We start from the raw sequence: 26,076 nt of genomic DNA, 5'->3' as shown, positions 1-26,076 counted from the left end.
TTTTTCCGATCGGTTAGTCCGAGACTCGCAGCACGTGACTACCCCAGCACGGAACGGCTACCGGCACCTCTGTGCTTCTCTCACCTGAGGTTTAATATGGGCGTTGTAAACGGAGAAAGAATCCCACCAACGAGATAGAAATGCTTGTTTCAACAAGAGATGATCATTTCAATAAGTGTACGACAAGTTGCGTCATTGAGGCGTTCTACTCCTTATTAGGAGGACCACAAGGAAAAAGAAGTCTTTTCAGAAACGAGTCAAGTGGCTTTGATAGACTATGAAAGCCGTTGTCATTAGTCTTGAAATGTCAGCCAAGAAATACTATACAACTCTACTCCACGAAAATCATCTCAACTTTTCTTGCTTCACTATGTTCAGTACCGGCAACGCGGCGTGTTAGTGAAATATCAGGGGGACCTAGCTCCTGTTTCAGCCAAACAAACAGGGAACATCGGCAAATCAGTTACCACCAAACTGGGTCATGTTCTACACTTCATCTGGAGAAACTATTGAAACGTACAAATCGACCGAGTCTATTCCTATATGGGCTCACGGAGGATCAATAGTCAGTCTGGGCTGGCCCTTGTCACATCCCGACTTAATGAACTTGCTACGACGGGAGCTATGCGTAGTACCGCAAGTTGGGCCGAAGCTGAATGTGTATATATACTCGCCATGTTTCCTGTATTTCTTGGCTCTGCTCTGCATGGCTCGTTGATCGATCCTCCTACAATCATTTGAAACAAGAAACGAATATCCACTCCTTCTAGCAAACATGCGGTTCACGGATTTCCTTCTCGCAAGTGCTGGCGCTTCCCTTGCTCTGGCTGCTCCTCATACTACGAGGGCCAAGGGCAAGTTCCTCTTCACTGGTTCCAATGAGTCTGGTGGTGAGTTTGGTGAGGGTAACCTCCCTGGTACGCTCAACAAGGACTACATCTGGCCTACCACGAGCTCCATTGATGTAAGTATCTTGGCTTATAACTTGTCCTTGGTGCTGACTATGGTAGACCCTCGCTAGCACTGGTATGAACACCTTCCGTGTCGGTTTCCGCATGGAGCGAGTGACTCCCAGTGGCATCACCGGTGCCATTGATGAGGCTTACTTCAAGGGTCTCCAGGACACTGTCAACCACATCACCAGCAAGTTAGTAACTACGTTTCCCATTTTGACATAACTTCACTGACACATGCAGGGGTCACTATGCCGTCATTGACCCTCACAACTATGGCCGCTTCAACGGCAACATCATCAAGAGCTCAGACTTCAGCGTCTGGTGGCAAAAGGTAGCCAAGCGCTTCGCCAACAACAAGCTCGTCATCTTCGACACCAACAACGAGTACCACGACATGGACAATTCTGTCGTCGCTGCTCTCAACCAAGCCGCCGTCGACGCCATCCGCAAGGCCGGCGCAACCTCCCAGTACATCTTCGTTGAGGGCAACGCCTATACCGGAGCCTGGAGCTGGGTTTCCAGCGGCAACGGCGCTGCTATGAAGGATCTTAAGGACCCTCAGAACAAGATCATCTACGAGATGCACCAGTACCTCGATTCTGACTCCTCTGGTACCTCCGAGAATTGTGTTAGCTCTACCATTGGTGCTGAGCGCCTCAAGGCTGCTACCCAGTGGCTCAAGGCCAACAAGAAGAAGGGTATTCTTGGTGAGACTGCTGGCGGAGCTAATGCCCAGTGCATTGCTGCACTTAAGGGCGAGTTGCAGCACTTGCTTGACAACTCTGATGTCTGGACTGGTTGGTTGTACTGGGCTGCTGGCCCTTGGTGGGGTGACTACATGTTCAGCATGGAGCCAACTACTGGTACTGCGTACAAGAAGGTTCTTCCTCAGATCAAGCAGTTCATCGGTGCTTAAGCGATGTCGTGGGCATGGTTTGAACCAGGAACGAGGGAGAAAACGAGTTGACTTGGGTGGTCTATTATTGTAAATACTTACTCGACGTAAATAGTTTCTTGAGTATAAATCAACGTTTCTTGTTTTATATGCTGCCCTGAAGACTGTGGGATGTCGGGATCTCTATTGTCGTGATGTATGAGAAACACATTCGAATCATTGTGACTTAAAGGCACTCGAATTTGACGTCTGTAGCCATGCAACATTTTTGACTGGCTATATGTTGTTCAGAATAAGACGGTGGGCTTTCTAGTTACCTGATATATCTTTACACGATCCCAAAACCCAAGTGCTTTACTACCCTAAGGCCGCCTACGGAAGCATTTCTAACGCTGATAGGACTACCAAATGTTTTTAAGACATAAAACAATGTCTAATGCACCCTGATAGACCTCCAGATTGCATCAAGATGTCGTAGTTCTTGGATCTGACTGATAGTCGTGTAAGTGATACAGGGTAAGCTGATTGGTAGCAATGACATTGAGTGGTGGGGGATCACGTGGAGTCGAGACTTTGGGACAGACTCAATGGGGAGAGTGGGCGTCCGCCAAAGACCAACTAGGGATTGCCCGATCGGAAAACACCAGATTTCTGGCATCCCCTTTGCATCACCATATCAACCACACTTCGATTGCTTCATATTCCTCATGCGATTCGGTCACAAATAGCACAAACCCGACCAATACGGCGTTCGCCTCTTCGACGACGCCCTTTTCTGTGCCATTGTTCTCCCCCAAAGAAGCCACTTTCCCTCTTCCCGCATTCTCGACGGCCAAACTTAAAACCCTATTTAATCTTCAACACTCAACGTACGACTCACGAATCGTACCTCAGAACTCCTACAGACACCTAGCGACCTCAGAATAACTAAAATTTCGATGCCCAGCGCAACGGCTTCCGGAGCTGATACGGGTGGCTCGGCTCGATCTCGCGATCATAAGCAGGGTAACCAAGGACGATCTTTCACCCCAGACCAAGAGGCAGCGGTCATTCGTATCCGAAGATGCGAGGCCACTGCGTTTTATGACATCCTAAATCTTTCGAGCGTCAAGGACACATGCACCGAGGCTGAGATCAAGAAGGCTTATCGGAAGCTGTCGCTTCTGACCCATCCCGACAAGAATGGACACCCTCATGCGGACGAGGCCTTCAAGATGGTCAGCAGAGCTTTTGGCATTCTAGGCGATAAAGAGAAGAGGGAAAAGTTTGATAAGTTTGGCACAGATCCTGATAGTCGATTCGCCAGCGCCCAGGCGAATAACCCTTTCTTCAACCAACGAGCCGGTGGTGGTGGAATGGGAAGAGGTGGCCCGATGTTCCAGGATGACTTGACTCCGGAGGAGATGTTTGCCCGTTTCTTTGGCGGAGGCGGCTTTGGCGGTGGTGGTCCATTCGGAGGTGAGCAGAATTGACAAGCAAGATGAGACTTGTACTAATGTTGTAGCCTTTGACACAGGTCCTCAGTTTGTTTTCAACTTTGGAGGAGGTCCTGGAATCAGGGTTCATCAGTTTGGCGGAGCTAGGCCGAGAACGCGACCACGAGAAGCCGATCGTGGTCGGCAGAACGAAGGCAACGCCTTCCAAACGTTCCTGGGTCTACTACCCATCATCTTGTTCTTCATCCTACCTATCATCACATCCTTCTTCTCCGGCGAGTCTTCAACGACATCGGCATCAGGGCCTCGCATGGTCTACGACAATCCTCTGCACCCGTATACCGAACAGCGCACGACACCGAATCTGAACGTCAATTACTACGTTAACCCCGAAGAAGTTGCCCAATATTCCGAAAAGAAGCTCAACAAGCTTGACCGTACAGCTGAACATCAGCTCTTGAGACACCTCAAGAACGAGTGCGAGAACGAGCTGATATATCAACGGAGATTGAGGGATGCTGCTCAGGGCTGGTTTTACCAGGACCCTGACAAGATGGCACTCGCACAGACATACACAATGCCGTCTTGCGAGCGGCTGCAAAATATGGGAGTGAAGGTTTAACGACGTACATGCACAGATGGTGCCGTGAGCAGGTGGATATTATATATTTTTCTTGAATAGGAGTTGGCGTTGTGGCATTTCTGGGACTGCATGGCGACGAAGAAACTCGGACCTGACAAGCAAGCAAGCAAGGGGAGGACGACGCCCATAATCAAGTTATGTATCATTCAGTAGCGTTTAATGCTTAAGGATGTGTTTTTCTAGGGGAGGTTTAAAGACGATCCAATTCGAGGTAGATTTGTTGAACTGCGTTTAGAATGCACACCAATCGCTTCTTTTGACTGCCAGCCACCGCAAGATACCTTATTCTCCGGATGGCCTCGGGGAGCAAGGAAACCCAAGACTCTAGGGGAGGATGCCAAAATAAACTCAGTAAAGAGTCCCCTAAGATTAGGCTAGACGTACCTAAATATTTTCGTCGTTTAGGGTCACCAAGGATGGCTATTGGACCCTTGGTCTGAGCGTTGGATGACCGTTGAGTCTAAGACATTGGTGGATCACGAAGGAATGAGTGCTTATGCCGTCCACTGGGACATTCTCCGGTCAATAAAGATCTTATATTCTCATAGAAATGAGTAAAAGACAGAAAGATTGTCGAAATGTTTATTCTAGTATGAGTAGGTAAATATCCAAAATTATCATGTTCACTCATTTAGTCGCGGTGTAAGTTGGCATGTCTCAGATCGTCAATGCTAGCTTAAGCGACTTCAACTTTGTCAACCAATCTGGTCAAGAAAGAGGACAAGCGAGGACCAGGCTTAGAATCATGAATTGTAGGTGCCGCTCTCTAAGCGGTGAGGCAATAACAGGAATGGCATATAATTCTTCTTCAGCTTGCTCGATACTTGAATCGACAGGCCCACGTCATCGTTCACGGCCCGTGGCGGTGGTAAGCAAATGGAAGTGGGCGGGGCACCTCAGACTTGACGCCCGCGGTCTACGTACCTCAGGTACATTACATTACAGGCACCACCACCCTCCCAGCTTTTTCAGCTCAGCGCATGCCTATCTTTCTTCATTATTCGCGTTCCAACCAAGAAAAACTCGCATTGAAGTCAAGGCCTCCAGTCACTTTGCTTCTTGTGTGATAGTAGCTTCTCTACTCAGCGAATTGCTCAGTTTTACGTTGCACCGCCACGTACAGAGCGGGACCCAGTGACGACACATCTCCCCACACGAGCTATTGCTATTGCAATCAAGAAGAGCTCCAAGAGCTGGAGATCAACATATACAAGCGACAAATTTCACTATACGACGCTTACTACAGATATCTGGTTGCTACGTTTTTAAATCTCATGCATACAGCTTACAGCGCTTCGAGAACCACTTCGAATCACTTCCCCGCAGTCTCCCGCCTGTGGTAGCAGCGCATCAGCTACAAGGACCAAACGGAACACCGAAGCCCTCTATTTGACATGTTACTTTGACACTCGAAGTTCCCAAGTTCCAACTTACCTCAAATACGATCAAAGTCAAAGCGATGTCGAATAATCCTTGGGCCGAAGGAGGGAGCGAGCCGGGGTGGGAAGATGTAGGACCCCGCCGCGATGGACAAGCATCTTCAACGGATAGACCAAACCCTCAAGCTGTTCCTGCAGCCCTCAGACCCGGAATCGCTTTCGATAACCAAGATGAGCAGCAGGCGTGGGGAGAAGCGAGGACACAGCCAAATAATCAGCCGCAGTCTCAAGAGACGCCTGCAGTATTGAAACCAGGCGGAGACAGACCAGAAACGAACCCTTTTCTACGAAAGAAAGTTCCCTCAAGACAAGAAACACCGCCGACAGAATCATTTTCGAAACTTGGTATCGAGGAACCTAATACGAACCCATGGCAACCTGCGATAGAGGTGCAGAACGCACCATCAGCTCCGCAACCGATTCCAAACCTCATGGACGACGTCCCTCCTCGAGGCGCATGGACACCCACGCCAGAACCACTTCCTGCTGGATCACCTGGTATGGTGTCACTACCCTCTGGTGGCGAATCACCTGCATGGGATGAGGATCCTTTGGGAAGAAATGACAAACCTCCTGCGCCACCTATGAAACTCTCCGCAGAACTTACTGGGGACACAAATATCTGGGACGATGTAGGCGGCGCTGACAAGGGGAAGGCCAAGGCTACAGGAGAAGCCCGGCCAGCATCACCCGATGATTGGAATCTGATAGATTCAGAGCCATCACCGAGCCCCATGAAGGAACCTCAAGAGGAGAAGCCACCCTTGCCACCCAGGCAACCAACACTACAAACTGAACCGTCAAGTTGGAGAGCATCTAGAGATCCGATCGACGGAAAGATGGAGACCTACCAGATTAAGAATATACAATGGCACGACTCGACCTCGTCAAAGAACCCACGAATATCCCCAATCTTGATCCAGAATGCAAACGGGCCTTGTCCTCTTGTGGCTCTGGTCAACGCGCTTACCATGACAACACCTGCCGATGTCGAAGATACTGCACTTGTACAAACTCTTAGATCGAGGGAACAAGTCAGTTTGAATCTGCTTCTGGACGCTGTTTTTGACGAACTTATGTCACCGCGACGAACCAGTTCCGAAGATGCATTGCCAGATGTTGGAGATTTGTATGCCTTCTTGCAAAGTTTACATACCGGCATGAACGTCAACCCGCGCTTCGTCCCTACAGAGAGTATGATAAATGCTTACAAGCGTACATCGTTGACACATTTACATCCTGCCGAGCGAGGGGACTTGATCCCAGGGACTTTTGAGAATACGGCTGAGATGGGTTTATATGCCACATTCTCGATACCATTGATTCATGGATGGTTGCCACCAAAGAATGAACATGCATATGAAGCGCTGGAACGACAAGCAGCATCATATGAGGATGCACAGAATCTTCTTTTCCGAGAAGAAGAGCTCGAACAGAAGCTGTCTGACCCCGAAGGTGGACTCATAGAGGATGAGCAGCAACTTTACCAAGATATTGTCATCATCAAGGAATTTTTGGATAATTCTGCAACCCAACTTACGCCTTGGGGCATTGAAGTTATTGGCAAAGCCATTCGGCCTGGTACATTTGCCATTCTTTTCCGAAATGACCATTTTAGTACGTTGTACTGTCATCCGCAGTCGATGCAGCTCGTCACGCTTGTGACGGACGCAGGATTCAAGTCTCATGATGAAATCGTATGGGAGACACTATCAGATGTCAATGGTGGCAACACCGAATATCTTTCAGGAGACTTCCGAGTTGTGGGATCTGGCGGTCTTGCTCCCTCGACAAGTGCGGGCAACTACTCCAACAACGATGGCGGAGAATGGACGACGGTACAGAATAGAAGGGGCAAGGAGAGACACGAAGATGAGCCGCCGATGAGTCCCAATGCTGAACAGGAAGACAGAGATTTGGCTCTTGCGTTGCAACTGCAAGAAGAGGAAGAGGAAAGACATAGAGCAGAGGAAGCCCGAAGACGAAGAGAGAGCATGCTTTCAGAGCAATTTATCGAGCAGCAGGCCTTTCAACCAGGAAATACAACACGTGGCAACCATGGAGGTAGAGGAGGAAGAGGTGGGCAACCTGCAAGAGGAGCTCCACGAGGTGGAGGCGTCACCAGAGGAGCCACCGGTCTCGTCCCAGGACGCAACAGCTCTGTCAGCGCGCCCACCACAAACACAACCAACGCACAGCCCAGGGTACCCGCCCAAAGAGTTCGATCCCTCATCCCGGCTCAACCACCGCGACCGCCCGTGTCACGACCAGCAGATGAAGCAGCAGACGATGCGCCGCCTTCCTACGAGCAGTCGGCGCACGACAGGACGTATCAGCCGCCGGTAGGACACCCGAGCCACCCGAACAGCAGCCCTACGATATCGAGGCAGACTAGTACTGCTGCGAGTGTGAATTCATCAATGCCAGTGGGGCAGAGACCCTTTGGGCAGTCTGCGGGCAGACGGCCTTCGGGGCCGGGGGTAGGGGTAAATGGCGGTGGGCAGAGGGAGAGGGACTGTATTGTGATGTGATTTTTTATGAGCATATGAGAGACGGAGTCTTGACTGGGGAATTAGGAGTTAGGAGTTTAGCGGTGATTGTAGCATGGACGGGTGTATCTGAGTAAATTTCATTCATCAGTAGTATCTGGTAACTCTCATGGATGTTTAAGTGAGTGAATCTGTGTCTAGCTGGATCTGCCCTCAGAGAGTAACAAAGCCTCTGAACTCATGGTAAGGTACTAGGAACAACTAGCCTAGGGTCTATAAATCTACATATATATAATATACTGGAGTCTTTTCATCATTTCGCATAGATTGATTGATTGATGATGCCCTCAACTTCTGCCACTCGGTCAGATAGACCTCGGCGTCTCGGTAAAAATAGCACATTAGGGTTTTTCCCTTCTAGGCAGGTTAGACTTTATTTACCTCTTATCCAATATCAACTCTCATCATTTCGCATAGACATGTCAAGTTTTCTCGTCTCCCCTTATATGGCTTGCTCAGCACTACAGGTCGTGATACCTTAAGCTACTACTGTAGAATAACTTTGTTAAATTCTTTCATGTGATAATTCAATGCCATTAACTACTCAATGTTACAAGGGACCTCGGAAGACAGGCAATATCTGATGCCTGTCTGAGTTTGGAGAGCACGGCAGTTGATTGAGATCGACTGAGGGAACTTGAATGTTGCTGTATACACCCTTCCGTAAGACTAAGTATTCTCCCTTGAAGAGGATTCGATATGGATATTTCGTCTTACAGTGCTATCGCACCCCAATTCAGACCAACGGAAGCTGTTCCTACATCCTGATAGTTGTGCATGGCTGCTCTCGTGTGACACACCAGGGGTAGATGTACTAAATATCCGACCGTCATGGGCAATTGTACAGGCGGTGGAGAGTGTCAAAATGGCCGTTGCGCAGCTACACATAGCATCCGCTTCAACCTTGTTGACATCATGGAAACACAGATTGAATTTCAGCATTGATCAATTCTTCTACAAACAACAGTAGTTGCTTCTTTCTTCACTGAGAGACTCGCATTGAACCCTTTTTTTCTGCTGCGTTGTTGAGGCGCAGACGCTGTCATCATGGCTATTATCGAAGGGTGGTTACCACCCACTCGGGAGAACTACGACCTGATGCTCAAAGTCTGGCAGATATCTTACCCAATTGTAAGCATTATATAAAAAAAAAGGAACACGTGAAATAATACAGGTCCTAATACTCTCAGATTGGCTCGATGCAATGGCTTACCAGTTGGTATGGCATGGGCAAAACCTCAGTCACAAGCCGTCTTAACCTCCCCGGCCGTATTGGCTGGTTGACCATGGAAGCCCCTGGTTTTCTGACGCTGCTGTACCTGATGAAAGTTCTTCCTGAACAGCATGGAATCGACGATCTTCCGTGGCAGAATAAAGTGCTTGCGGGTCTGTTTGTAAGTGTATTTCCCCAATTCGTTATGCTCCCCGTGCGTATTGCCGTTGAGGGGGAGGGCTTGAACTACCTACCCGAGGTAGCGTTATGAGGAGTACGTAAGTGAGTAAGTGATGAAGGCTAACGTTGGATGGTATGTAGGTGATTCACTATTCGTACCGCGCCGTCATGTTTCCCTATCTTCAGCCTTCAATGTCACCGGTGCACATCGCCGTGTGGCTGCTTGCCTTCAGTTTTCAGATTTGCAACGCAACATGTATTGGATCATGGCTCGCAGCCTACGGACCTACCACTGAAGCAGCATGGTCGTCACAATCATCCATCTTGCAATTCTCATCAGGTATTCTAATCTTCTATCTCGGTCTATCCGGCAACTTCTTCCACGACGAGGAACTACGAGACATCCGCCGGCGCGAGTCCCAGCGGCAAGAGCGCGCGAAGCTGGACGGCCACGCGAGCAATAAGGGCGGCGTGGAGAAGCACTACCAGATTCCGCAGGCGGGACTGTTCCGGTACGTGCTGTACCCTCACTACCTGTGCGAGTGGGTAGAGTGGGCTGGGTTCTGGATGGCGGCGGGCTGGGGATGCGCGCCTGCGAGGGCGTTTGTGGTGAACGAGATGTTTGCCATGTTTCCGAGGGCTGTCAGGGGACGGAGATGGTACTTGGAGAGATTTGGAGAGGACAAGGTTGGGAGGAGGTGGGCTGTTATCCCGGGGGTTTGGTGAGGCTAAAGAGGGAATGGTATGATGGACGGTTAGTTATGCTTATGCTAGATAGGCGATGTTAAGTTGATGTTAAGCTATGGTTGTGGTTGTGGCTATGGGTATAACTAGGGAATGGTCATGATAGAGTATTGGGCTATAAGAGCATTCACTGTATGGACAGATGCCATGATTACCATCGTAATAGACAAGAACCGAGTATAATAGCCGAGATATATGCTAATCAAGTGGGATACAAGTATGTGGGATAGAGTTTTATATTGCCACTCTCAGTGATTGAATGCATCGTAATTGTTGTAGAATTATGGATACACTCATTCATTCACACGCTCTTACACAGTGAATATGACGAGTCTCTCTCTCTCTTGGTGTCTCCAATTTCTAGTTGCCGACTCCAATTGCCGACCATTTCTTGGTCCGTGCCAAGAATGACCCTCATCCCTCCACCTCCGCATCGAGACCTCGCATCGACCATTCAAACCAGGCAAAACCTACCCCAGAAATCCGGGGAAAAAGATCTCACTCTTACGATTGCTAGGTAATGAGCGTTGGTTTTGTGGAATTGAGAGAGAGAATCTGGGGAAGCAGCGGGATTATCGTAAGATGAGATTCGCAAAACCTGGGGAAGCCTGTATAACACCGGGGGAGAGTCAACCAAAACGACATTGTACAGTTACATTTGAACAGAAAAGTGTATGCATACGGCAAAGTTGGAGAATTTGTGGATGCTACATGTATTATCCCTTTCCACGTGGTGGTAGTGAGAATACGTACCTGGTTGTGCTCACTCTCTAGGTCATGATCTTCACCCTCATCCATCTCCAACACAACGCAACAAAACCACCTCCTGCTTTCTCTCTCTGGCAGTAATGCCCGTGAAATTTCCCCGCACCCGAGACTACTTCCCGAAATCTAGACTTATTTACTAGTTTCTCTAGTCTATCTCAAGTAAACCTTTAAGCTTGTTATGACTCTACACTTCGGCGAATCTCCTCCGTCGCTTACAAGATACTGACACAACGCCTTGACAATGAATTACACTGGGACACTCTCAACATTTTAGCCGAGTCGACCTATCACCATAGCTGCATATCAATAGACCAGGGGTGGTGGTTTGTTTCCGCGGCGGATGAAAGCATAGCCAGAAATAAGATATCACATTTTGCGGGGGGGGTTAAAACCCACCCCCTTGTCCCCCCCCAAGCTAAACCGCTCCTAGGGCAAAAATCCTCTTTGAACTGACACACTGACACACACACACTCCAAAGAAATTGATTGCCATGCAACTGCAAGTCTCGGTACCAGTAGCTTCGTGAGGGGAAATGCCAATCTAGACACCTTAAACTGGGGGGTTGCTTGTCCCGACACGGTAGCCCGAGGTGTTATCCATCCTTGGCTTTTACTATATCAAGACCCTGCTCCTGTCCATTTTTTAATGTTTTGGTTCTTCTGTATCTCAAGCATCAGTTCGCAGAAGCTTGAAGACCTATCAACTTTGATTCTTTTCTTTTCTTGATTGTGACCCTTTTGTGAGATCTTGCCCGTCATGGCTGTATCTGATAGGGACCAGGAGAAGGGGTTTGATGAGCGCTCTGAGATGAAGGGAGGTGTCATTAATGATTATCATGATGCTGCTGGTCACGGTCACACTGCTACCGACGCGTGAGTATCTCACTGACTTAAGATAAAAACCCATACTGATACCTTACAGCTACGGTAACTCCCTTGTCCAGTTCGACCCAGCTGCTGAGCGACGACTACGATGGAAACTCGACTTGTACACCGTCCCAACCGTCGCAGTTTTGTATCTCTTCTGCTTTATCGATCGCGCCAATATCGGTGAGTCACTCTCACTCTCACTCTCAACACATCAACCTTGACTAACACATACTCCCCAGGTAATGCCCGTATCGCTGGATTGACAGAGGATCTCAAGCTCGTAGGCTACGACTACAACAAGATCCTCTCCGTCTTCTACATCTCATACATCATCTTCGAGATCCCTGCTACCGTCTGCTGCAAATGGATGGGCCCCGGCTGGTTCCTCCCTGCTACCTCTCTCGCCTTCGGCATCGTCAGTGTCGCTACCGCCTTCGTCCACAGCCAAGCTGCCATCTGCGGTGTTCGTTTCCTCCTCGGTATCTTCGAGGCTGGTATGCTTCCCGGAATCGCATACTATCTCTCCCGTTGGTATAAGCGCTCTGAGTTGACTTTCCGTCTGTCTCTCTACATGGTCATGGCTCCTCTTGCTGGTGCTTTCGGTGGTCTCTTGGCCAGTGCTATCCTCAAGCTCCCCCACTTCGGTAGCCTTCACCATTGGCGAATGATCTTTGCTATTGAGGGTATCATCACCATCGGTCTTAGTCTCATCGCTTTCGTCACACTCACTGATCGACCCGAGACTGCTCGATGGCTCACTCAGGAGGAGAAGGATCTCTGCATTGCCCGTGTCAAGTCTGAGCGTCTCGCTCAAACCGAGGTCATCGACGGTATCGACCGAGTCAAGCTCTGGCGCGGTATCTCCAACCCCGTTACTCTTCAGATCGCCTTCATCTTCCTCTTCAACAACATCACTGTCCAGGGTCTTGCTTTCTTCCTCCCCACCATCGTTGGAGCCATCTATCCCGAGTACAGTACCGTCCAGAAGCAGCTTCACAGTGTCCCTCCCTACGCCGTCGGAGCCGTCTTTGCTGTTGCCTTCCCTGCTCTCAGTTGGTACCTCGACAGACGCCAGATCTTCATCATCCTGTCCGCCCCCACCGTCATTATCGGATACGCCATGTTCTTGGCCTCTGAGACTCCCAGCGTTCGATATGGTGCTTGCTTCTTGATTGCCAGTACCTGTATGGTTCTTGGTACCATGACCAATGCCCACATCAGCGCCAACGTCGTCAGTGATACCGCACGAAGCAGTGCCATCGGCATGAACGTAAGTTTCTCTCCCATCAACCACATTCAACCTCCTCTAACACTTAGATAGGTCATGTTTGGCAACATCGGTGGTCTCATCGCAACTTGGTCCTACCTCGTCAAGGACGCCCCTAACTTCCCCATCGGCAATGGCCTCAACTGTGCCACTGGTAGCATGATCTTCATCCTCAGCATTTCCGGCTACTTCTGGATGAAGTGGGACAACAACCGACGCGACAAGAAGAACGTCGAGCAGGAGCTTGCAGGCCTCTCACCCGAGGAGATTGCCAACTTGGACTGGAAGCACCCTGGCCACAGGTGGCGATTCTAAGCTGTGATATGGATGGTATGGATTTTGGATATAAGCATGCTACGATTGGGTATTAGCGATGGGTCTTTTGAATGGATAAGGTGCTTACCAGGTCATTTTGGATATTAGCGAGTCATCATTATCTTATCTCAAGAATGAACATGATTCTTCAACTTGCATTTTTTGATCCACGTTTCTTGTCTACCTCACTTGGCCGACAGCTGACGTACCCAGCAACGAGGCTTCCTCGAATCTTCTCTCTCTCTCCAGTGGCATGGCATACCTGAAATCTGGTTTCTGTTACTAGGTACTGCCTAGGTACCTATCGCCAACAGGTTCCTGTGCACGAGATGTCTCCCACTGACTGCATCCCCTGGGTAAAGAAAGAAGATTTAGGAACTCGATCCTAAGTTACCTATAAAATGACTTGGGTAACTTACGATAAGTTTAGTATATCTTTTACTGAATCTAGGTATGATATCCTTTGCTGAGTTCATCTTGTTACCTTCCATATATCAATGTCTGATGTTGCCTGAGGAAGGATCCTTAACCCCCCTGGCTTACCTACCTTACCTTACCTACGTAGTAAAAGCTATTCTTCTTTCACCATCATCATTTCAGCTCCAATACACTTCTCCAGTCTCCATATCAGCAACTTTTGGGCTACATAATGAATCCTCATACAAACAACAGTACAAATAACCAAGCCCTCGCCCCCCCCAATAATAGGTGGATCAGGTGCCCCCGGAATGATGATGATCCCAAAACAGTTGAGCGATACAACGCCTTGGTGCGCCAGTGGAATGCCTGGGCCAAAGAAGACCCGGCAGAAAATGAGGAAAACTGGATTGCCCTACTCGATCGATTTAAACTCCCCCCCCCACAGGCAAGCACGCTCTTTCGCGTTAGTCGTTACTTTGAGGGCCAAGAACAACGGAGGCGGGCGTGACAAAGTGTGCTGGGGATATTGTATTCTCGCCAGCTTGTTTTAGGCGAATCTGACGACAGTCACTCAGCGACAGAGGAACCGTACATTGAACCAACTGCAGCACTGGTACCCAAGTTCCAATATCATGGGACAGCCTCGTTATAATGAAGATGGTCCCTCCTTTCCGACCGCCAGCGCCCTGGATCCAACTCCTGTCCAACGCAACCCAACGGGAGGACCTGAAGAAGACTCAGGACCTCAAGCCTAAATAATCACAATGTTTAGGTAATTTTAGCCCAAGCTTAGGAGATTCTTTACTAAGTTTATTTTAGCACCTTTTTAAAGACACCACCTTTAGCTAGACTCGAAATCAAAACATTGCTTGCCTATCGTTGCCCTATAATGCAAAACAGTGAAGAATGAGGTCAATCAAGTATGTCCACCAATACCAAAAAGACAATCTGCGTATCGCAGATAGCTGGATCTCTCCCGCCGCCCAGGAATTGAGTCCGGGTCTCAAGCGTCACAAGTACTGACCACTTTACTACGGAAGAAGAGCAGGTTATCACCTGTTGTAGTGAGGGTGGGAACATCGTCGCGTATGGGATCCTCTACATCAATCGTATATTGACTAGGTAGAGTCTTTTATGGTAGATTATGCTATAGGAAGGGAGATCGATCTTCGGGTAGGCGAGGAAAACAACCAGTTCACAAACCACGTTGATGTTTCAGGGAAGGAAGCGCACCTGTACGACCGCAAACAAATCAGCCCTCCTGCAAAGGAAAGGTCATTTTTGATACGACGTGCGAACGCTTAAATCAACGGTCCGAACATTGCCCCTATTCTGTTGAGGAGTATTTTAGCAATGCAAACTTTGGTCTATAGGCAAGAACCACTCTCCACCGTGTGAAGTTGCAGAAAGTGCAATAGGTACCTACTTCGTTCGACAATAGCGTCCAGCTCTGTTCTCATCTTGTCTATCTTCTTTCATCCTCTTCATCCTCTTCCATCACCATCTTCCACCATCCTATTCCTGAACCATATTCTCCCATTCATCCTCTTCATCTTGTCTGATCGTCCCCAGGACACCAGTCGTCTTCCTCTTCTTGTGATTCCCTTCGCTCTTTGAATCATCCCTCAACTCTACCTTTCAAGCCCTGCTCTAACCCGTTGGTCATCTTCCCTTGCTTGTCTTTCTTCATACATTCTGTCATCCCGTCTTGTCGGTATCATCTCAGAAGACTGTGCGCTGTTGCTTCATCGCCAAGCCTTGGCTCGGTTCGACATACACAGCTGCATCTCATCACTGATGAATTCTAATCCTAGCTTCCTTGATGAACCGGGTGGATCTTCAGTGAAGATACCGCAAATATACTGAGGGCGTGCCTTATATCGTTTAGCGTGCGCGGTGATGAAACACAAGTGTGTGTAATCCTTCTGAGAGGTGAAGCTTTGGGGAGACAGCTCTTTATATATGGCCGTCATGATATCTAGGTTTCCAGTCTAAACCTTGATATTAGACAGCAGGAATATTAAACATTTTATATCGGCGAATATGTTCTTTGCGTTTGTGTTACTTTAAGCCGGAAACTCTGCTCTCATAACAACAGAAGCTGTGGAGAAATGGAGTCGAATAGTCTCCTTTCAACTCTGGTCGCACTGCAGAAACTTTTATTCACTTTCTACATATTCAGTGCACGATGAAAAGCATTGCAGTTGAGAATTTCCGATATATATCTCCTTGCGCAGCATCGTTGCAACAAACCCGCTACAGCAGGCTTTAGCCTGTTTCGTCTTCCGTAGTATAGTGGTCAGTATGCAAGCTTGTCACGCTTGAGACCCGGGTTCAATTCCCGGCGGGAGAGTCGCCTCACGAGAACTACTCGTGATATCAATTTTTGGTGTTTTGGTCTCTTTTTGCTTGCCAAGTGTTGTGTCGTTGGAGTGCCGTAGGGTTCTGCTAACATAAGGTTGCACGTCTTAGTAATCGACTCAAACCTTGAGTAAATCTTAATTAAATGGAAAGGATTAAACTCTGGAGTGTTATTTGTTAGGCCAGCTCCATTGTGGTCCAGTTTTTTAAATGTCAAGTCTAAAAAGAATTCTCTCAGAATGGAGTTCAGACCCTTGCCATGTAATACCCGGCGCTTCGGGGCGTGCTAAATCCGGATCGGAAAGATGACGACGACGCATCCAAGATCTTGACCATGCCAGATGGGGCCACCGATAAAGTCTCGCTCGGTCCGCAGTTTAAGTGAAGGGTTGATGTTCAATCTATCTTTAAAACTGTGGCTGCAGTCTCGAAGCATTTTCGCTTATTAGTCGCAAAGAATAAATGCCGTATTTCCGTTCCATCACAAAGCCTCCATCAGCGCCTGCATCCATGCCTTGTCGAGTTGGTTTGGAAACTTGATTTTACAGTTGGATTTACTCCGTAGCACGTCTTGGCCTCATTTCACTGACGCTTGGCAAAGCCCATCATGATGATCAACAGCACACGACTTCTTTCCTGTGCGGGGCCTAGCGCAACCGATACAATGTCCACTCTCCAGTGTCCGCGTATTCCTAGTCGCTGTGAGCATTCGGTGTAAGCATTGGCATTTCTCGGCGAAGGCGCATTATTACACAGCCAAGATGTTTTTGTGTCGTTGCGTGCGACGAATACACACAGTTTGGCGGTACTCGGATGCTGGTTGCCGTGCAGCTGACGTACATCTTGTCCAAAACGGATAGAGTCGAGTTTTGGGCGTTTAATTGAGGCTCTAATTTTGATGAGAGGAATGGAAATGACACTGAAGGCGTTGGGGGGAGATAAACTTTAACAGTCGATGAAGCCCAAAGCCTCAAGTATCGCATGATGATTTCAGATCTGATATGGGTTAATGAACATGATACTCGTGTCTTACAATTGGACGGGATGTCTGTCACTGTCACACTGTTACTGATACATTTTCTTACACTCAATCAGCTAAGGCAATGCAATCCCGCTCTAGGCAAGGAGGCGCGTGCCCCGCGCCCCCTGGAAACAGTCGCGGCGCCGCCCACCTGCCGGTCTTCCTTGCACTTGGGCCTGCATTTGCGTCTTTCTTATTCTCTTCCCCTGCTCGGGTTGTTCCTTCCGCTGGGGACAAGGAACCCACATCTTCCGTCATTCATTTCAAGGAAAGAGACCCTCATCACCGTCTCTTCTTCACATTCTCTTATCTCTGGGCCTCCTCTTCTCTTCTCTCCTAATAACGATCATGCGTTGTTGACATTGTCTGTGATACCTCATTTGTATCCCTCTCTTTCTCTCGGCACCTTCTCCTTTTTCTCTCTTGGATCAAAAAGTATCGCTACTTCTTCTCCCTTACTTTTCTTATCGAGGATTTCAACTTTGTGACGATCCGATCCGCCCACCTCCCGTTGCATGACATTCCTCCCTCTACAAATCAAGCGCATCGCCTCCGCATACGTTTCATTCGACTTCCAACCTCTCCTCCGTCTTCCTTCCTACCATTAGCATAATCCGACATACAGCAGCAACCATGCGTTCAGTAAAATCGCTGCTCCTCTGGAGCTTCGCCTCCTTCTCTTCAACAACCGCCGCTCTCGCATTTCCCCCACTATTCCACGAAACTCGGGACGCTGAAGCTTCGTCGTCGATTGCCAAACGTGCAGATGAAAAGACACCGAAATACTTCGTCGAAGCCGGTCGAAATATCGAGCTTGGCCATTATGACAACCGTTATTTCGAATCGAAGGTCTCGTATGAAGAACACCGTCTCGTCCTTCGAGATCTAATTCGAAGCTATTTGTTCCATATGAATAGTTACGGCGTGGAAACATGGATTGCTCATGGAACCCTTCTTGGTTGGTGGTGGAACGGGCAGATCATGCCTTGGGACTACGATCTTGACGTTCAAGTGTCAAACAATACCCTTCAATGGATCGGGGACAACCTCAATCGTACTGAGCATAGTTGGAACTATACAGAAACTGCCTCGGGGAAATTTATCTCGAAGAGATACCTCCTAGATATCAACCCCCACCACGTTGATATCGACCGCTCAGACGGAAGAAACATTATCGATGGCCGTTGGATTGATATGCAGAATGGCATGTACGTTGATATTACTGGCCTCCGTGAGCGCGAGGTAGACCGCCCAGGTGTCTGGAGCTGCAAAAACAAGCATCGGTATAAGAGCCAGGACTTGTGGCCTATGCGTATCACCGAGTTCGAGGGCGTCAAAGCTCGCGTTCCATTCAACTTCAATAAGATCTTGGTTGACGAGTATGATACAAAGAGTTTAGTCACCGAGAGTTGGGCAGGGTATGTTGCCACCATAGCTGTTTCACCGTCTTACCGTTGACGGGGCGTCGCCTCAAACCTTGACTTGCTAACCTAGTTTACAGACACCGTTGGGATCATGACAACAAGATTTGGATCAAAGAGACCGAAGAGGAAGCGAAGCAGCGACAACTTGACGCCGTTGATCGCCATTTGGCCGAAGCAGCCGCAAATCCACAGACTGATGAGTCGCAGGAAGCCGGGGCGGCCTAAATACTCACCACTTATACTCATACTTTTGAGTAACTCACATTTCTGATTTACATTCGATATCGCATAAGACCCGCGAGTCAACGAAATGAGCCATGACCTAAATTTCACAAATCATACCCTTTCTCTTTACAACGGGTCATACGAAGGTAGCCAGGCCTTTGCTGCACATGAGGCGTTGGATGTATATTACGGCGTTGGAGAGCGGATTTCAGCATAGCGCTGGTTATGGTGGCTTGCTATTAAGGCGTCCACGGCAGAGATGACTGCTGTTTTCATCACTGGGATCTTTGTCCGAGTTTTGTCAAATGCCTGTAAACCTAGAAAGATATCCCTAGTTGCTTGCATATTTGCTTCATAAACGGTTCAATGAAATGTTGCTTTGGATGCATAAAGGTCTATACTTATGCTGAAGTGTAAAAACAAGCTCGATGTAACACGGGTATCGAGAAATGCACATAACCCATCAGGACTCCTCTAGCCAGTTCTTCCATGAAACCGCCTTCTGTCGTTTTGATTCTTGCCAACCGCCAAACTTGCCCCCGTTTCCAAGATCAATCAACGGCGCCATACTGGGCCGACCATGCGCGCACTGAAAGGGAAATGCACAACGCGACAGGCGATCAATGAGATCCTCACATTGATTCACCGACAAAACATCGTTGAACATGATTGCACCTAGCACACAAAGTCAGTAAAAAGGAGCAAATAATAGACAACAAACATACTTCGACAAGCTCTGGAGTGTAGCAATTCCAGAATGCCCCTTGGACATCCGTTGAAACGTGATATCGACGGCTTGTCAGGGGTTGTGGTTGTGGTTGATGGTCGCACAAGTGGAACACTACTATCCACACTTCGCCAAACTTCTGTTCGTAAAAGTTCGATGAGAAGTCGGGGTTCCAATCTGCACCGCTCGATGATGCTTGGAGGGAGACCCGTAACTATGATTTTGTTTTGTGAGGAGACGGGTGTTTGGTATGTGATACCCCAAGCAGCAAAGTAATCACGATATTGTTCTAGAAGAGACCATTCTTCTTTTGAGACTTCGAAGATTACGGGTCGGTTAAGAGGTTCTATGACTGGTGAAATTTGGTTTGTCAAGGGGTCGTGGGTGAAATAGCTCGCCATGAGGTCCTCAAGTTGACATCGCTCGTCGACTGCGTGTTGATCGAGCATGACCAACGCAGAACTCTGCTTCTCGTGCGCCAGTGTCCCAGATACTGCACGCTCAAGGGGGAGTTTCACTAGTATGAATTTGCGGTCGACCTGTTCTATCACGGTAGCGCGAGCAAGCGCGTGACGTGATATTCGCCCACTGAGGCTCATGGATCCTGTTTCGAAGCCAACATGAACGCCCCCATGTCCACACTTATGCAGTTGATCTTGTGCTGAGCTATCGATACACGGCACCAATGCTTCTGCAGGGTGAAAAATGGGATTCTCCCATGAGCTGATGACACTCTGGAGCCATTTGCTAGGATGATTGTCTCGCTTCTGTGCACCTTGACAGGTAACACTGCTGCTTGCGTCACCACCACCTGTTGTGTCGTCAATAGTACATGCGTCCGACAACACACCACTGTTTGCAGACGAGCCTGTTTTCTCACCTTCTGGTTCGGGGAATGGCTCGTCAAACGGCTTGCGCAACAGTTTCCCGCCCTCACCAACAAGACGACCCAGCGGCGACTCTTCTCGCATCTTTGTACGAACATCCGCAGCTTTTGAGGTGGCGCTGAGTGGCGTAGCTCTCCCAACTTTGACCCGGTGCCAACCCTCAAAGGGGCTGTCTGCTCGTGCTCCAAGTGAACCAGATCTGGAGACAGGAGCGGCGGAACTAGCTCTCGAGCTATTTGATGATGAGGCTGGTTGCTTCTTAGGCTTTTTCGACCGGCCCAACGTTCTTGCTGTTGAGAATAACGATTCCTCGGGGGCTAGTCGAACTTTTTGTGGACGAAAATGATGCTTTTTGAGAAATCCGTAACAAGTCGCCTTCAAAAGATCAATGATTGCAGATAGCGTCTGGCCTTGACTGTCAAGTCGATCGGGATTGCCGAGGCCCTCCGACCCTGTAGTGCTGATTTTGAGATAGAACATGGGCCATCTCTCGATGCCTTTCCTACTCTTTAAATCTCTTCCTGTAAACTCTTCCAGCTTCGGCGAGTTACCGTTGTGGTCTTCGTCACCGTCAATCACACCAAAGCTAGAGTTTCCAAATGTCTTGTTGATTTCTTCATAAAGAACATCCGTGCCAAACTCGTTGCTGACAGGCTGAATCCCAAGGCTGATAAACTGAGAGCGCCGTGTTGCAACGGGATTCGTGGAGATAGCGCCTTTGACGGAAATCGGCCCACATGATGCTGATATGGGCACCCAGGTATCTGCGTCGTCTGAATCGGCAAGGCCAGCTTGTGTGAGAAGTCGAGAGGCTCTGGAAATTATGTCTGCTTTGTCTGCTGGCCGGAACCGTAATTCGCGCTGGGTTCCTGTGTTCTTGAGTGAAATGGATACACCGAATGGCCAAGCAAGGAGCAGGCCCACGACGGCTCGAACCAACCTCGACCATTCCTTGTCGAGAGCAGACCTTTCAGCAAACGTAACTCTCTGCTTGACCCTGACTGGCATATTGCCAAAGAGATCTCGAACAGTCGTGCGAGTGCCATGATCAAAGTTGACAAGCCGTGATTCAGGGGGCGAAGGCAAATGTCTAGCCAGTATTCGAGAATTGTGAAATGAGATAGAATTGTGTGAGATATGCCTTTGGTGGTGAGATGTAATGGTCAGAAGGGAAAAGGTAGCAAGAGATGCTAAGAAATCACCATGCTTCCCATGAACGGAAGACCTGGAAGGGAACTTGGATGTATCTGCGAAGGCGTAAGTACAAATAGCTTCACGTAAGTAATATCGTTTCACCCACGGTGGAGCTTCCCGAGACCCCCGCCATCTTTAAATTCTTCGGGTGGAATTCCGGACCCGTTATCTTCAACGGTACAATTTCCCCTGCTGTAGTCGATCGAGATGTTGATCTTGGAGGCGCCAGCGTCTAAGGAGTTTGTAATAAGACCGCAGACAACGCCGTTGAGAGAAGTAATATTGACCGATGATTTAATCTTGTCGACAACATCCTGAGGAAGTTGCCTGATGATCATACTCTACAGCAGATCATGCTTGTTTGTGTAGAGTTGGTCTTTGGTTGTGGTGTTGAAAGTTTCAAAGTTCAAGTTGGGAAATGACGTCGAAGCGAGCTGAAACTGGGTGAGCTGTACCTAGCTAGGGGGCACCTGGGTTTAGGGCGATCTAATTAAGGCACAGTGGGTAACCGTCCCCGAATCCAGGGTCCGCGAGGTGGAGGTGGCGCCAAGAAAAGATGTGCCTTGGGCTTATAGGCAGCTCAGTCCAGGCTCGAAGCCACTGGAGATTCGACGGGTACCTGCGGGAGACATAAGGGATAAAGGGGACTTGACACGATGGGAGGTGTGTATATTTGAGTCAATGATAGGCCATGAACGAATAGGAAGGATCGTCGTCTTCTGGCCCGTGTCGTTTAGGTAGTTGTCTCGTCATGCAACAGATCCATCACGTGATCCCGATCCCGACCTTCGTACCATCATGCTTCGCCGCTTTCAGCCTTTGTATCCGTACTGTTACATGCCATGCCACACACTTTGATCTGCTGACGACGTCTCTTCTAGCTTCATCCCTTAGTTTTCGCCTTTCGTTGTTCTGTCTTCCATCCACGATTGACGCATCATTTTCGTTTCTTTTCTACCTCGAGCGAGCCTCTCTTCTCTCTACTTTGTTCATTGTCTCCCCGCCTCTGCCCGCTACCCAACGACTGTTCTGGTAGCTTTTACCTAACGTTTCGATTCAATTCAACGACTTCTTCTCAATTTGATGGCGACGACCGACACGATACCTCCAGAGCATGGTGAGTGTTGAAGCATTGTTCATGTTTATGAGATTTACCATCACGCGATATCGCCACTCTGCGATAGCCTCACAATTCAATGCCTGATGCTAGCCTGATGCTAACATTTCAGACCGTCAAGGTCAACGCAGGAGACCGTTTTCCACATGGGTTAAGAAACTCACCAACTTCAAATCATCCGATGGTGAACGTCAAAAGAGGCACAAGAAACGAAGCCACAAGAAGAACAACCCCTACCCTGAATCTGGACAGGTCGGCAACGGTGTAACCAACGGAACGAGTGCATGCACTTTCACCACCACACAGACGGGTACAAGCAATACCAGTGTGGACCGATCCACTCGGACATCTCGAGATGACCAGGGACCGCCAACGATCGGGCGTGGAAGCGTGACCGGTACGGTCTTGACAGATCATGAGGCCTCCCATTCACTTATGGCACCCAGCCATAGGGCAAGTTCTGTCGCTGGAACGAGCCGTACCGTCGGTGGAGGAGTTGAATCTAGGAGGGGGGGAGACAGTACATTTTCGAGTCCAGCACCATCTGTGAGGTCTCTGACGACGACCTTGACCACGATACAGTCAATGGCGCCTAACGGGGCAGGGCCAGCTCAGAATCATGCTTCACAGCACCATGGCAACACGCAGTCCATTCAATTCACCCAACCGTTCCCCACTACAGGAGCACCAGCATCAGCCATTCCGCCCCATTTGGCGCCAACTGGCAACCCAACGACTTACACGTCTGCAACCGCCAACAATCTGCTTACAGACAACGCATCTATCCTGACTTTGGCGTCATCAAGTAAGCGACGACGAAGGCGCTCTCTCGATACCGATGCGTCTGTGCGTGCTCTTGCGCCTTCGTCACTTTGGGGTGGCAGCCGTGAAAGTCTACCACTTAGTGTTTTGAGTGCAAACATCGACCCGATGGGTATGCCCACTACTCCCGGCATTCACGGCAATCCTCGAATGGCAACAGAACGCACGAGCATTTACTCTGCAACAGGTGTTGGGCCTGCGATTTCTGGTGATCGAAACAGCTACTACGCCAAACAAGGGGACGCTGCAAGTGTTCGAAGTGGGTTGCTTGGTCATGGACGGGCTGAGAGCGTGAGCGGCAGCATTGGTGGTCTGAGCAGTCCTCTAATTACGCCACGAGAGGTATTCAACGAGAAGAGCGAGAATGAGAAAGAAGATACCCCTGTGGCTTCTAGAACGAAGGAGGCATGAGCGTGTTGATATTTATTGCGAATGATTGATGCTTTGTTTTGCTTTACGGTACTGGGTTGGTTGGGTCTGGCGGGTTTGGCAGGAATGCGAGCGTATTTAGTGATTTGCTTGACTTATATAGAATTCTGGTTTGGTGCTTACTTACTATACGCAGTCGAGGGAAAGTTGTCCCTTAATATACCATACATGATACCCTGACAATTGTTATGATGAGCGCCAGACGAGCGAGCTTTTGATTAGCTGTACGTGATAATCTGAACCATCATCTTTCCGATCCGGATTTAGCACGCCCCGAAGAGCCGGGTATTGCATAGCAAGGGTCTGGTCTCCATTCTGAAAGATCTCCTGGGTGCTACTACTTATCCCCCTCTCCCGACGACATATGCCGCCCTCCTTGACATCGGTTCGAGCCATTTACTCAAGGTTAGCTTCATCGTCATCGGCGACGTTTAAGGCGTCCTCTTCATCGAAATCGGCCTTCATGATAGCCTCACCACCATGAATGTGGATGGTAGGATCGTCGGTGCTGAGGTGATGATCAGTGTCTTCGCCACTGTCTTCTTCTTCGTTCATCGGGATGTTGCCATCCTCACCCAGCATTTCCTCCGTGATGGAGTCCGGACGGACTTTTTACAAACCGACACGCTGCACATAGGTCGTCAGACCGATACATAAAACTCTGTTTTACCTTCCAGTGCTTTTTGACTTTGGTCTCCTAATGGTACGTTAGAGGTTTACCCGATTAAGAGCTACAATAATATAGCGGACCTGTTTGGCCAGGAACTTTTCATGTCGGTGGGCTTGGCCTTTCTCCAAGGTATCGGGCGATATGCTTCTCCCACTTCTTCCGCGAGACACCATGGGGAGGTTCGAGGATCTCCTTTGCCTTCCCCTTCGCAGCCCACCGATCCAGAAATTCGTGTGGAATGAGAGGAGCGCGGTCTCGTTGTTCTCCGTCGAGCCATTCATGATTCGAGTAGCGCTTGTGGTGTTAGATGGCGTGTGACAAACTGTGATGGGCTCAGGTGTTATTCGGTGAATCTGACTGCCACTGACCGGCAAGTTTACTGTTGGAGGCCGGTCGAAAGACTTGGCTCAGCTCAAGTAACACTCGACGACTTCTATCTCTGCTAGAAAGCTCCCGAGATCTGGTCGTCGTTTGAGAGACTATGATCAGCTAAGATAGTCCCCTATGGCCCTTTCTTCCACTGAATGGCGCTTAGTACGTTGGAGATACCTTATGATTCCTCTGTGAATCAAATGATCGGTCTTTTTTAAGGTGAGTAGTGAGTAAAGCACATATGTGCGGCTGTGCGAGCGTGCTGTTTTGGGGATGAGAAGGTAGAAGGGAGGGAAATGTGATATTCTGAAGACGTAAAAGGTAGAGATGGATATTTTACAACCATTGCCCTAAACTTAGGATGATGCCACTGAAATGGTGGAAAATGCAGCAAAAAATGTGAATTTCATTGAATGCCAGTGAATCACTGCCCGACGGGTCGCTCGCAGAAAAAACTTCATTCTCTCTCTATGTCTACCTCATCTCCTTTTCTCCTCCATCACCACTTCTCTCTTCCATCACCACTTCACTTCACACACTACGAACTCCAGTTCTCCGATACACAGTCTATATGAAATAACTCTATCGGTATGTCGCATCGCATCAATAATATCGGACTTGGCTTACGAATTCCACTTAAGCTAATATTCATCTACAGCTAATCAGTATCAACATCGACGTCTCCTATTTGGCAAGATGGCGACCTCTTTTGCCGGCCTTAGTTCTGAGCAGAAAGCAGATACTGCAGAAATGGAGAATCAAGCGACTGAAGCATTCCCATCAATGAAAGATCTCGCCGATGCACTGGTGGGAGGAAGCGGATGGCTTGAGAATCCAGACGCAGCGGATCGCAAGCGCGTAGAAAACATCTCGACGAGGAAGAGAACCTCGATTACGAAGATAAGGATGAAGGGGACGACGGCGATGGCGACTCGACAGATGACTCCGACGGCGAATTTGATCTGGACCTCGACTCCGAAAGTGACTTTTCGGATAGCGACTCTGACCCCGGTGTTTGCCAGAACGCAGTCGTTCAGTGACTAGATGCATTGCATATTGGCATTGCATATTTGCATTGCAAATATTACGCCAACGCCATGAGAATGGTTAGCCAAACACCGCCTCAAACCAC

General features: G+C 48.9%; 9 protein-coding genes and 1 non-coding gene across 10 annotated transcripts; 8 read left to right on the top strand and 2 right to left on the bottom strand.

The window, feature by feature from the left end:
- Window positions 1–775: 775 nt before the first annotated feature.
- FPRO_00278 (putative cellulase precursor) lies at window positions 776–1,872 on the top strand (the record flags this gene model as incomplete). Its single annotated transcript, XM_031225568.1, has 3 exons — window positions 776–964; window positions 1,011–1,147; window positions 1,197–1,872. The coding sequence occupies 3 exons, from the start codon at window positions 776–778 to the stop codon at window positions 1,870–1,872; spliced, it is 1,002 nt and encodes a 333-aa protein (XP_031076192.1).
- A 917-nt stretch (window positions 1,873–2,789) lies between these two features.
- FPRO_00279 (uncharacterized protein) lies at window positions 2,790–3,909 on the top strand (the record flags this gene model as incomplete). The annotated part of the gene is made up of 2 exons (XM_031225567.1): window positions 2,790–3,309; window positions 3,356–3,909. 2 exons carry the CDS (start codon window positions 2,790–2,792, stop codon window positions 3,907–3,909), a joined length of 1,074 nt encoding a protein of 357 aa, XP_031076191.1.
- A 1,480-nt stretch (window positions 3,910–5,389) lies between these two features.
- Window positions 5,390–7,900, top strand: FPRO_00280 (uncharacterized protein; the record flags this gene model as incomplete). The annotated part of the gene is made up of 1 exon (XM_031225566.1): window positions 5,390–7,900. The coding sequence occupies one exon, from the start codon at window positions 5,390–5,392 to the stop codon at window positions 7,898–7,900; it is 2,511 nt and encodes an 836-aa protein (XP_031076190.1).
- A 1,065-nt stretch (window positions 7,901–8,965) lies between these two features.
- On the top strand, window positions 8,966–10,037 carry FPRO_00281 (uncharacterized protein; the record flags this gene model as incomplete). Its single annotated transcript, XM_031225565.1, has 3 exons — window positions 8,966–9,049; window positions 9,109–9,312; window positions 9,453–10,037. 3 exons carry the CDS (start codon window positions 8,966–8,968, stop codon window positions 10,035–10,037), a joined length of 873 nt encoding a protein of 290 aa, XP_031076189.1.
- Window positions 10,038–11,580: 1,543 nt separating this feature from the next.
- On the top strand, window positions 11,581–13,275 carry FPRO_00282 (uncharacterized protein; the record flags this gene model as incomplete). Its single annotated transcript, XM_031225564.1, has 4 exons — window positions 11,581–11,696; window positions 11,746–11,873; window positions 11,933–12,963; window positions 13,015–13,275. 4 exons carry the CDS (start codon window positions 11,581–11,583, stop codon window positions 13,273–13,275), a joined length of 1,536 nt encoding a protein of 511 aa, XP_031076188.1.
- Window positions 13,276–15,976: 2,701 nt separating this feature from the next.
- Window positions 15,977–16,048, top strand: tRNA. The gene has a single exon. It is a non-coding gene; the product is annotated as a tRNA-Asp (tRNA).
- Window positions 16,049–17,710: 1,662 nt separating this feature from the next.
- Window positions 17,711–18,726, top strand: FPRO_00283 (uncharacterized protein; the record flags this gene model as incomplete). Its single annotated transcript, XM_031225563.1, has 2 exons — window positions 17,711–18,495; window positions 18,579–18,726. 2 exons carry the CDS (start codon window positions 17,711–17,713, stop codon window positions 18,724–18,726), a joined length of 933 nt encoding a protein of 310 aa, XP_031076187.1.
- A 463-nt stretch (window positions 18,727–19,189) lies between these two features.
- FPRO_00284 (related to dna mismatch repair homologue (hpms2)) lies at window positions 19,190–21,872 on the bottom strand (the record flags this gene model as incomplete). The annotated part of the gene is made up of 3 exons (XM_031225562.1): window positions 19,190–19,401; window positions 19,452–21,587; window positions 21,641–21,872. 3 exons carry the CDS (start codon window positions 21,870–21,872, stop codon window positions 19,190–19,192), a joined length of 2,580 nt encoding a protein of 859 aa, XP_031076186.1.
- Window positions 21,873–22,617: 745 nt separating this feature from the next.
- FPRO_00285 (uncharacterized protein) lies at window positions 22,618–23,884 on the top strand (the record flags this gene model as incomplete). Its single annotated transcript, XM_031225560.1, has 2 exons — window positions 22,618–22,651; window positions 22,764–23,884. The coding sequence occupies 2 exons, from the start codon at window positions 22,618–22,620 to the stop codon at window positions 23,882–23,884; spliced, it is 1,155 nt and encodes a 384-aa protein (XP_031076185.1).
- A 414-nt stretch (window positions 23,885–24,298) lies between these two features.
- Window positions 24,299–24,853, bottom strand: FPRO_00286 (uncharacterized protein; the record flags this gene model as incomplete). Its single annotated transcript, XM_031225559.1, has 3 exons — window positions 24,299–24,487; window positions 24,573–24,599; window positions 24,653–24,853. 3 exons carry the CDS (start codon window positions 24,851–24,853, stop codon window positions 24,299–24,301), a joined length of 417 nt encoding a protein of 138 aa, XP_031076184.1.
- Window positions 24,854–26,076: the final 1,223 nt, after the last annotated feature.

The sequence above is a fragment of the Fusarium proliferatum genome (assembly GCF_900067095.1).
Source record: "Fusarium proliferatum ET1 genome assembly, contig: FPRO_scaffold001, whole genome shotgun sequence".
Lineage (NCBI taxonomy): Eukaryota > Fungi > Ascomycota > Sordariomycetes > Hypocreales > Nectriaceae > Fusarium > Fusarium proliferatum.
This window is presented reverse-complemented; position numbering and strand designations above follow the sequence as displayed.